The sequence below is a fragment of the Lichenostomus cassidix genome, chromosome 2, assembly GCF_008360975.1.
Source record: "Lichenostomus cassidix isolate B80296 chromosome 2, HeHo_3.0, whole genome shotgun sequence".
NCBI classification, from domain to species: domain Eukaryota; kingdom Metazoa; phylum Chordata; class Aves; order Passeriformes; family Meliphagidae; genus Lichenostomus; species Lichenostomus cassidix.
The window spans coordinates 290,831-302,476 of NC_139482.1; the positions used below are offsets into that span (position 1 = coordinate 290,831).

An 11,646-nucleotide genomic window follows, 5' to 3' on the forward strand; every position below is an offset into this window, starting at 1 on the left:
GGGCTGGCAGGGCCCTGGCTGCAGCAGCCCCCCAACACCCACTCAGCCCCCTCCCTGGCAGAGCCATACAGCCACAGACCCCCCCAGCTCTGTACAGCTCTGTCAATGCCCCCAACTCCACTGCCAGCATGGCTGCAACAGTGAGTGACACCCTCGCAGTGACACCCCTGTGGGGACATCCCGGCAGCCCTGGCCCCAGCAGAGGGTGGGCAGCTTGGACCCACTGCCCCCACTGCAGCATAGTCCTGCCTCAACTTTTCCCTTTCAAAAATGAAGGAATTGCCCACAGGAAGGGAATCTGGCAGGAGGACATTAGCAAGTCCTGCGAGACCCAGTGCTCAAGAGTTAGGAAATTTAATTTGGGGTTTCACTGGCAACTTCCATCATGGATTTTCAGACTACAAGCCATTGTTCCGGTCACCACCTCTGACCTTCAGATCAGGAACATCAACAAACAAAACCCACTTCCAGACATTTCCATATCAAGCCCCAAACCCGAAGTTTAGAAGGAAACTCCCTTCCAGACTCAGGCACTCCATGGAATGATAACATCTCCAGCAAAGCTCTTCCAGCCGTTAATTACCCCTGTTAATTCACTCACACACACCTGGTAACGGGTCACAGGTAACCGTGTAATCACAGCGCACATTTCACCAGCATCAGGATTTATCCTGGTGCCTGGCAGGTAATAAGGGAATGCAGCCCAGACAAGGAAATCTGTGGGATTCCTGCATCAAATCCACAGTGAAGGCTCAGAGGAGACAGGATGGGGCTGTGGCTTGAGCAGGCAAAACCCCCAAGGACATGTAGCCTCTGGCACCATCCCACAGCCCTGTGGACACCAGGTGAGCCATGCCATGGCCAGCCGGGTACAGGGCACCCCTTAAGTCCTCATTTTGGGTCACACAGGGCGCTTTGGGGAGCCTCGAGCACCTCAGCGGCACACAAGGGGCTGGTGTGTGTGTTCACATCCTCCTGAGCAACAGGAGGAACCACGCACCAGAAGAGTTGCTAAGAGACGCACACGCCTCCCACCAACGTGCCCAGCACCCGCTCCCGCGGCCGGGGGCGCAGGACGGGACGGGCGCCCAGCACCCCAGGCAGCTCGGCACCCCTGCAGAGGGACAGGGGCAGGGACACAGTGCCCGGGATGGCTCTGTCCACAGACGTGAGCCTGGGAGCACCTCAGGCATAGCCCCACCATGGACAGCTGGCAGCTCCTCTGTCCCACAGCGCAGGAACCACACACAGGATTAGATCATGTCACCAGTGACCGCGGGGCTCCCACCACACCCACCAGCAGAGGCACAAGCAAGGGAGAGCTGCCAAAGCCCCACTGGAATGGGCACAGGACAGTCCTCTCCCAGCAGCCCACCATGACTCCCCCAGTTGGACCCTGACGTATGAGACTGAGCCACTGCCACAGCCTGTGCCAGGCTTGCACTCCCACCCATCTCCATTCAGCCAGAGCCTCTTTTCTCCTCGAATTCCATCAACCCAACAGCCTTCTGTGTCTGAAGACCTCCACAGAGGTGGAAAGGCCCACCCTGTCTTGACCCCACTGAGTGTCCTTTGCCCTTGCACCATGAGGTTGATAAAGCAAATTCTGGGATTTACATTCCTTCGACCCATGCAACCTTCCAGACTCTTCTTAAAGTCCGTTTTCCTCCCCTCCTTGCCACAGAAACCCTAAAGGACCAAAGTGGAATGCAGGCCTCTGGAGAAGCACCCAGGCTGCTGCTCCCGTGCAACATCACCACAGTGGCTGGCATCCCTATAGCCAGGCCACCGGTCCCCAAAACCACCTCGTGTGTCCCTGCAGTGACATTTCTGGTGTGAGGCAGTGGGAACAGAGCTGAGCATGCTGCCAACACCAAGCAGGGACAATAAAACTCAGGGTAGGGGAACGGCAGTGCTTGGCATGCACCAAGCTGGACCGGAGATCCTCGCAGAGACCAATGGCACCCGCAGCCCTGCAGCCTTCCCTTCTGTGGGCTGGCTGCAGAAACCTGGGGGTTTGGGCTCACCGAGGGCAAGAGGGACCCTTAGGCTGGGGGACTGCAAGAGCCTGCCGGCCCGCAGTGAACCTCAGCACAGCACGATGAACCTCCTCCTCCCCTAAGCTCCACCGCAGCCTGCCGGATCCACCGCAGCCCCTCACCCATGCCGGTTCCCCCAGCTCCATCCCAGCCCCTCGGCACCATCCCAGTTCCCCCAGCTCCATCCCAGCCCCTCGGCTCCATCCCAGTTCCCCCAGCTCCATCCCAGCCCCTCGGCTCCATCCCAGTTCCCCCAGCTCCATCGCAGCCCCTCGGCTCCATCGCAGCCCCTCGGCTCCATCACAGTTCCTCCGCTCCACTGCAGTTCCTCGGCTCCATCCATCCTCTCACTGCCGGGGATCCGGGCTGCAGTTTCCTGCATTTCTAATGTTAACGGGATCCGGCGGATCCCGTTTCTCGCCGATGCCGAGTACGGACCCCGCACCCAGCCCCGATGCCGGACCAGCGCCCGCCCCCGCCCGACGCTCCCGGCAGAGGCCGCGGGCGGAGTCCCCGGCCCTGCGCAGGCCCGGCCGCGACCACCATCGCTGCGGGGCCGGGCCCGGGGCGGGGGCGGCTGACGAGCGTGTCCCCTCCGCTCCCTCCCTCCCAGCCCGCCCGGCCCCCGCAGCCCCGGCCGTGCCCGGTCCCGCTGCCGGCGGCGGGGGCGCAGCGCCCACAGGCCCCGGCCCCGCGCAGGCCGCGCCCGGTCCCCCGCGCCCCCGGCCCCGCCGCTGCAGGGCCCGGCGCGATCCCGATCCCGATCCGGGCCCCGCGGGCAGGGCCGGGCCGGGCTCCGCCAGGCCCCGCGGGCGGCAGCGGGCGCAGGTGCAGCGGCGGCGGGGACAAAGGCGGCGGCGCGGCCGGCCCGGCTCGGTGCCCGGTTCCCGGTGACCGGTTCGGTGCCCGGTTCCCGGTGCTCACCCTCGATGGAGATGACGTGCTCGCGGATTTGGCTCTGCAGCGCCAGGTCCTCCACGCGCTCGATGAGGTCGTAGATCGCGTAGATATTGGGGTGCACGGACTCGAAGCGGCCGATCTCGGCGCGGATCGCGGCCGAGTTGGAGAGCCCGAACTGCGGCGGGGGCGGCCCGCCGGGCTGCGGCCCCGAGGGCCCGGGCACGGGCACGGGCACCGGCCCGCCCGGCGCCGCCAGGCTCTGTTGCTGCCCGGGGCTCTGCCCGGCGCCGCCCGGGAAGTTCATCGCGGCGGCGGCAGGGCCGGTCAGCGGCGCGGAGCTCCGGGCAGCCGCTGCATGGCCGCGGCCGCGTCTGTCCACGGCTCCGGCGGGCTCCGCCGCCGCCCCCGACCGCCTCCGGCCGCTCCGCCCCGCCACGCCCCGCTCGCGTCAGCGGGACCGGCCCCGCGGCGGGCGGCGACCGGGCAGAGCGCGATGCGGAGAGCGGGGAGCGGGACCGGAGCTGGGGAGGGGGAGTAGGGGCAGCGGGGTCCGGAGGCCGGGTGGGGGGCCGGAGCCGAGACAGGGGACAGCTGGGAGCAGAAGGGGAGCGGAGGGCCGGCACTGCCCGCCCGGCACACGGTGATGGACACCTGCCCCTCTGCTCGCTCCCCGCCTGGGGACGAGTCTCGGCTCCCGTCCCTCAACTCCGAAGCCATCCCGGGTCATCCCGACGGCAGTGTCAGTGTTGTGCGGCTGCCCGTGCCCATGCTGCCCGCAGGCCTCCCGAGCCTGCCCCGCGGGGCACGGCGGCGTTCTCCCACCCCGGCCTGGGGATCTCCTGTGCCAGCCTGGAAGGTCCCTGTGCCAGCCCTGCCTCTGGCTGCATTTCGGAGGTAGTTTTGTCGTTAATCACTCCAAGGTCATTGATGAAGCTGTGGAACATAGTGGGTCCCAACAAGTTCCTGGGTGCCCGCCAGCTGCTGCCCCGCTGCAGTGGGGTCTCTTCCCTGGTCACTCCCTGCCCACAGGGCCGACTGCTCTCACCCTGCTCATGTGCTCCGTACAGGATGCCACTGTGGTGAGGGCTGGCGCAATGGTCGAACGGCCCAGGGGACCACCACAGTGACAGTCCAACCACATCAGGGGATGCCTATTGCATAGGGACTAATAACACTCCTCCCATTGTGCCCACCCCTAAAACAGCTTGCGTGGGGTGACCTGGGGCACAGGGCTGGCAGCCCCCAGCAGCACCATGGGAACCAGTGGAGCATCACTGGGGATTCGCTGACATCTTCCAAAAGGCTGAGAAACAAAAAAACAGAATCATGGGTCCTGGCAGATTAAATGAGAAAGTGGAATTTGAGAGAGGAGAAAGGAACAGAAAGGTGAGCAGCTGAGAGAACCAACATTGCAATGGTTCCCACTGGGACCAGCGTCATGGTGGGCAGCAATGCTCCACTGCCAGGCAGTCTCAGGGGACAGCTCTGGGCTGGTTGCAACCCTTTGCCCTTCTCTGGGTGATGATGGGAAGGGTTGGAGAAGGAGAAGGAGAAGGAGAAGGAGAAGGAGAAGGAGAAGGAGAAGGAGAAGGAGAAGGAGAAGGAGAAATCTCTGGGATTTTCCTAAATGCCTGCCGGCTCCAGAATCCTCTGCAACTCAGCAGCGGGTGTTGGGGTGTGTGGGTGGGAAAAGCACCTCCCTACCCTCCTGCCCTCCCTCCCTCCTGTGCCCTGCCAGGATTCCTTGAGTGCATCCTCAACACCTCTGCCACGAGAAGGGGTTCATTAGAAAACAACTTTCATAAGGGTTTTGTTGAAAGCGTTTAGAAAATCCACATCTGTTACAGCACCAGGAATGAAGCAGCCACAGTTTCTCTGGGAAACGTGGGCCAGGGCCTCACCACCCTCACAGGGAAGAATTTGATCCCAGTATCCCACTAAACCCTGCCCTCAGTCAACTATCACATAAGCCTTTATAAATTGTTTCTATTTCAGCACCTTTGAATGTCCAGACTCTCCAAGTACAGCCCCCTCCCGCACATCATTCTCTCAGTCAGGGATTCCAGGATTTATCCATGGTGAGGGACAGGGCATCATCCTTCATCCCTCCCTCACCCTCACCTGGCTGAGGCAGCAGCACAGATGATTCGAGGTGACTTTCCCCTGACAGGTGGGCTCTGGCCACCCCCACATTCCCTGCCCTCTCTGCCTCTTCTTTCTCCTCCTTCACCTCAACCTCCTTCTCCTCCTTCTCCCCCTTCTCCTCCTTCTTCTCCTTCTCCTCCTTCTCCTCCTTCTTCTCCTTCTCCTCCTTCTCCTCCTTCTCCTTCTCTTTCTCCTCCTCCCCTTTCTCCCTCTCCTCTGGCAGAGACATGCGATGCCCCCCCCAGCCCTGGATGCTTGTCCCCCACACGGGTATTCACAGGCTGCCCTGAGCCAACATCTCAAGTCCCCTGTCCCCACCAGCCCCTGTGGAGTGGGACTCCCCCCAGTCAACACTGGGGCCAGCACTGGAGAACTGGAGCCTGGAGTGGTCGCAGAGGAGCAGAGGGAGCAGAACTAACAGATGGAGCTGGGGCTTAGCACAGGGATGCAAAAACCCAGGAGGGAAGTTCAAAATGCTGAAAAGGCAGGAGCTGGTGGGGACGAGCTGGGGCTTTCAGGAGCAAACATTCCCTCAGGGATGCCCAACCAGATGCTCTCTGCAGACAGAGGCCACTTGGAGATGTAAACTGCTTTTTAGGATGAATTTCACCCTCAGATCCTCAACTTTCTCTGCTTCATCTGCAGCACTTCCATCTGACACTGCAGTTCGTGAGTGTCTCAAACCAGTGCTGCTGCCAAGAGGAGCTGCCACCTCCTCCACTACCTCCTCCTCCTCCTCCTCCTTCTCCTCCTCCTTCTCCTGCTGCTGCTCCCACCCCCAGACCAGCCGCCCTGGTACCTGTGGTGCCCATGGCATTGGGTCGGAACAGGATGGGCATGAAGGTTTCTTCCCACCCAAACCATCCCATGACACCAGACAGTGTCAGAGCCCACGAGGGGCAGCAGGAGGGTCCCCACTGCAGACTTCCTATGTCCACCCAGGATGCAGGGCTGGCGAGCAGCACCCACAGAACAGAGCTGAGGGGCAGCCCAGGCCCGGGGCTGAGCTTCAGTGTGTGTCTGGGCAAAATATGCAGAGAGAGGGTTCCCAGGGAGCTCTCCAGGGCTTCATGGCTTCTCAGTGCACTGGGACACTCTGAGGTGTTTGATCACTTGCAATAAATACCAAGGCTTCCTTTCTGTAGGGACACCTCTCTCAGAAGAGCTGAGGACACAGCTGGCAGACGCTGCTCCTCTTTCCCAGACTGAGGGGAGCAGGAGACCCCATCCATCTCTGGGGGGCTCGGGCTTCCCATCCTCCTGCACACTCCACACGGTGTTCATGGCTCCTGTTCCCAAGCCCATCGGCACTTTGCTGCACAGCAGCATTCCTTCGGGGAGAGGGAGGTGTTTAATATCACCCTCCCGTGACAGGGACTGTCTTCTCTGTGCTAGGGATCAACCAGCAGCTTTCCCCGGAATAGCTGCAGCTCTTTAATCTCACTCTGGAGCATGAAGGTACTGGCTCCACTGTTAATCCCATTCAGATCCACACCATGTGGCTGTCAAAAGGCAAATCCAAAATCCATCACTCAGCGGCTGGAGCATCCCGCTGTGTCCCTGCCACAAGGCTCTGGGCAGCTCTGGGTGTGGAGCACAGAGAAGCAGAGTGTCACACCCAGAGGTTTCTGGAAGGTTTCTGTGCCAAGGACACGAGATGGCCGCTGGCTTGGCAAGGTGACCACAGTTCAGAGTACCAGTTTTCTGTGTCCCTTGCTGTGACTCACCACAATGCCATCATCCATCTCAGACCACCCTGTGGATTTTGGTGACAGCTTAGACATGTTCTGCTCACACAGGTGTCCACCTGCACATTGAGAAGGCCCAGGATCCTCTTCTGGGCTGACAGAATGGGTCCCATCAGCGCTGTCTCTGCAGGAACCAGGGACACCCTGGATTGCACATCCATGTCTGGGGCGTGGACACTGTCCTAGTGTCCTCAGTTGCCCCACTGGAGCACAACCCTCTCTGGTCACAACCCCAGAGGAGCTGGACTGTCCAAATATGTGGGCTTTGGGAAAAGAAGCTGAAAGTGCAGCAAAAGTGCTCCCCTGGGCACTGTGGAGGTCCTGAACAGAGCTCAGGCTCAACAATCCCAGCAAGGCCAGCAGGGCTGGAGGGGCTCAACCCAGTCATGGGAGGAGAGCACAGGGAGAAACTGAGGAAAGGTGAAATGGTGAGTAAAGAGGAAACAGAACGAGGGCACCATAAACCCTGCCTGAAGAGAAGGCAGCCCTTCTCATGAAAATGCTTTCCCCAATATCCAACCTAAACCTCCCCTGGCACAACTTGAGGACATTTCCTCTTGTCCTGTCCCTTGCTCCCTGGGAGGAGAACCCAACCACCACCTGTCTTATCAGGGAGTTGGGCAGAGCCAGAAGGTCCCTGAGCCTCCTTTTCTCCAGACTGAACCCCCCCAGCTCCCTCAGCTGCTCCTGGTGCTCCAGACCCTTCCCCAGCTCCATTCCCTGCCCTGAACACACTCCAGCTCCTCAGTATCTTTCTTGTCACGCAGGGCCCAACACTGACCCCAGGGTTCAGGTCTCAGCAGTGCCAGCTCAAGGGATAGGCACTGCCCTGGTTCCTCCTGTCCTGGGGGGGCAGAGCTGCAGAAAGGGGCTGAGACACCTTTGGGCTCCACCCTGCTGACCCCTGGGACCACCTCACTGCCACTCACAGAGCCCAGGCAGGGCAGGGGGATCCCACCTCCAGTGCAGCACCCCCAGAACTGGCCATCGCGTTAGATCATCACTCTTTCAGGAGAGCATTGAAAAATCTAAGGGATTCGGAGCAGCCCTGGGCAGGGCAACAGGAGTGCTCCCTGATTCCTCACCAGTGGATTTAAGGAGCACAATCTGCTCAGCCTTCCTGGGAAACTGAAGGTGACTGGATGACAGTGGGGAAGTACTTTCAGGGGAATATTAAATGGCTTCTTAATCGAGGCAGGGAGGATGGAAAAGTCTCCCTCTCTGGGAGCTGAAGCCAGACAAATCCACAGTGACAACCAGACACCGGATTTATCAGGAAGAGGATGAACCGCTGGATAAACCCTCAAATCTGAGCAGCCACGACCCCTCCAGCAGCAGATTCGGGCTCATTCCAACATGAGGAAGGGACAAATCCTGCTTCTCTGCCTGCACGGATCAGTCATGGTTTAAACCTGCTGCTGCTCTCACATCCATTGCTCTGACAGCCCTGGGATCTGCTTGGAACTTCGGCAGTTCCAGGCTGGAGGCAGGTTTTGCCTTACTTGGAGTGGGGATCCCTCACCTGCAGCCTGTCCTTCCCACCCATAATCCCAGAATGGAAATCATGAATTCCCTCCTGTGAGGCCCCCAACCCCAGACACCCTCAGCAGAAACGGGCTGCCCTGGCATGCTGATGCCTCCTGGTTTTATCCTGATTTCATCCTACTTCTTTCCCAGGAAAAATAATAGGGAGGATAAAATCCTCCTGATCTTATCCCAGGAAATGTCAGTGCCACTTCAGTGAGGAACCCACAGAGGGAATGCCCTAGGGATAGGGGACATTGTTGCCCAAAATTTCCCTTCCACCGGCAGTTGTCCTTTCTGGGAGGATCAGTTTGTTCCCATCTCCCTCATCCCAGCTGCTGTATTTCCATGTCTGGACTTCTTAACCTAAAAGTGAGAATTTTTCACATAAAACTAAGAAATTTCACTTAAAATTAAGAAACTTTCATCTAAAAATAACATTTTTTAACCTAAAATCAGGAATTTTTCACCTGAAATAAAATATTTTGATCAGAGCCTGGGGGTGGCTTTAGGGACTCCTGGGGATTCACAGCCCCAGAATCACTGAGGGTAGAAAACCCTCGGAGATCCCCAAGCCCACCCATCCCCAGCATGGCCATGGCCACCACTGCCCATGTCCCCAAGTGACACATCCACAGGAATTTAAACCTGGGAGTATCTAGAGTAGCAGGGAGTGACTGATAGCGACTGGAACTACACTGGGGATGAATGGCATCCTACTGGGATTAACTGGGTTCATACTGGGAATTACACTAGGAGCAACTGAAACCACACCGGCAGCAACTGGGATCATACCGGGAGCAGCTGGGCCCGCGCTGGGGTAATACTGAGACCGTACTGGAACTGACTGGGAACACACTGCAAGTTACTGTAATACGGGAGCGCCTAGGAGGGACTGGGATTACACAGGGAGTCACTGGAAATAACCGGGATCGTACCGGGAATGCCAGAGCCTGGCGCCGGGGGGAAAGGAAGGACGGACGGACGGGACTACAACTCCCGACGTGCCCGCGCGGCTACCACACCCCCTGGCTGCGTCCCTCAGCCAGGACTACATGTCCCGTCGCCCCCCGCGCCCGGCCGGAAGCGGGGCGATGGCGGCCCTCGCTCGGCCCGGTGCGGCCGCGGCCCCGGCCCGGGTTTCCTGTGGCCCCGCGGGCTGAGGCCGCGCCCGCCCGGTACCCCCTCCCGGTGCCCCCCCGGTCCTGCCGCCGCCATGGTGCTCATCGAGGGCGTGGGCGACGAGGTGACGGTGCTGTTCGCGCTGCTACTGGCGGCCGCCGTGCTGGGGCTCGCCTGGGCCTCAACCCGCGCCCCCGAGCCCGCGGCACCGCCGACTGAGGCGGCCCCGAGCCCGGCCCCCGCCGAGCGCAAGGCCCCAGCCCCGGCTCCGGCCGAGGGAGCGGCGGCCCCCGATGAGGCGGCGGGGCTCCGGCACCGGGACCCTCCCGCGGCCGCCCCCGAGAGCCCCGCCGAGCCCACGCTGGTGCTGCGGCTCAAGTTCCTGAACGACACGGAGCGCCTGGCGCGGGTGCGCCCCGGAGACACCGTTGGTGCCCTCAAGAGGTGAGGGGGTGCGGGCGTGGACCACTTGTCCCGGCTCGGAGGTCCCCGGACCCAGCCGGACGTCTCTCCCCACCCCGCAGCATCTGGGAGGGGACAGCGGTGTCCCGGGGCAGGTGGCCTGTGCCCGGGTACGTGTGCCTGTCCCTGGCGGGGCCGTGGGACAGCCCATGCTGGCAGGGGACACCTGGGGTGGCTGATGGGCACACACGCCCTCGGGTGTGTGGGCAGGTCAGGAGGGTCACGGTTGGTGCGTTGGCAGAGGGTGAACAGAGGGACTATGCTGGCAGGTGACAGCTGGGGCAGCCACAGGCAGGTGTGCTCAGGTGGGCAGGGCAGGGTGAGCGGTCAGCGTGGGCACATTCAGAGGATGTGGATGAAGGAACTGACCTGGCAGGCGACACTTGGGGTGGCTGATGGGGACTCACAGGCTCAAAAGCGCAGGTGGGGTGAGAGATCAGGGTGGGCACAAGTGGGTCAGAGGGGATGTCCTGGCAGCAGTGTGACCCCTGTCTCTGTCTCCTGCAGGACGTACTTCCCCGGGCAGGAGCAGCAGGTGCGGCTGATCTACCAGGGCCAGCTGCTGCGCGACGATGCCCAGAGCCTGGCGGGGCTGCACCTGGGTCACCTGAGCGTCCTGCACTGCCACCTGTCCCCACCCAGCGCAGCCCCCACGGCCCCCGGCACCCCCGGCCCCCGCAGCCCTGCGCCTGCCGCTCTGGGCGTGGGCAGCCTGGCGCTGCCGCTCTTCGTGCTGCTGCTGGCCCTGCTCTGGTACCTGCAGCTGCAGCACCGCCACGTCTTCACCGCCACCGCCACCACCTGCCTGGCCGGCCTCACCCTGCTCGTCACCTTCGTGGCCTTCGCCATGTACCGCAGATAGCGTGGCCTGGACCAGAACCTGGGACACGGGGGACCCAGAGCCACACCTGAGACATTTAGAGCCTGCCTAACCCACCTGGGACATGGGGGACTCTGCATACAGCCCACCCAACACATCGGGGCACATGTGGCCTGCCCACTGCACCTGACTGGGGGGGCTAGGCTCTGGACTGTATCTGCCAGGGTCCCACGGGTCCTGTGCAGGGTCCCACCCACACCCTGTCTGCACACAGGGGCTGTTGCAGGAGTGGGGGCTCAGCTACCTCTGGAGGGGTCCCGGTGCCCCCTGTCCCTGCACGGAGGATCCCCCCCAGCCACTCCGCGTGCAGAAGCTCCTCGGGTGCGGTCCTGCCCGGGGTGGTGTCCATGCTAGGGGAGCTTCTACTCGTGGGACTGCGGCCTGGCCCCTCCCGGGGGCTGCTCCCTGGGGTCCCGGTGCTTGGGAAGTGACATGAACCCTGGGGTGCCGAGGGTCCTGGTGCCGGCGGAATGCGCTTCTGGGGTCCCTGTGCCGGGAGAGGATTTGTGCCCCCAGCGGGTCCCGGTGCCGGGGGTGGCTGCACTCCCCACTGTCCCGGACGTCCCCATGCTGTGTTCGGGGGTTCCGCCTCCCGCCGCCGTTCCGATTAAAGCGGAAGGACTGTGACCGGCCGTGGCGTCCCGGCTCTGCTGCGCCGTGGGTCGGGGGAGGTGGCGGGAGAGGGTGACCGGGGGAACCGGGACCGGGGGGCGGGGCTCCGGGAGGGGGCGGGGCCTGGCCCTCCAGCCACGCGCTCCGCAGGGCCATAGCGCGCCTGCGCTGGCGGCACCGCCCCGCTCCCAGCGGGCTCTCGCTCATTGGTGGA

General features: G+C 62.0%; 2 protein-coding genes across 2 annotated transcripts in view; one reads left to right on the forward strand and one right to left on the reverse strand.

The window, feature by feature from the left end:
* Positions 1–3,366, reverse strand: part of AGAP3 (ArfGAP with GTPase domain, ankyrin repeat and PH domain 3) — a 107,995-nt gene extending 104,629 nt beyond the window's left edge. The window contains exon 1 of the mRNA XM_085049961.1: positions 2,964–3,366. Coding sequence (XP_084906087.1) covers positions 2,964–3,243 — 280 coding nt within the window. The 5' untranslated portion in view covers positions 3,244–3,366. The remainder of the gene's footprint in view (positions 1–2,963) is intronic.
* A 6,043-nt stretch (positions 3,367–9,409) lies between these two features.
* Positions 9,410–11,452, forward strand: TMUB1 (transmembrane and ubiquitin like domain containing 1). Its single transcript, XM_085049977.1, has 2 exons — positions 9,410–9,922; positions 10,448–11,452. Exons 1-2 carry the CDS (start codon positions 9,573–9,575, stop codon positions 10,800–10,802), a joined length of 705 nt encoding a protein of 234 aa, XP_084906103.1. The 5' UTR covers positions 9,410–9,572; the 3' UTR covers positions 10,803–11,452.
* Positions 11,453–11,646: the final 194 nt, after the last annotated feature.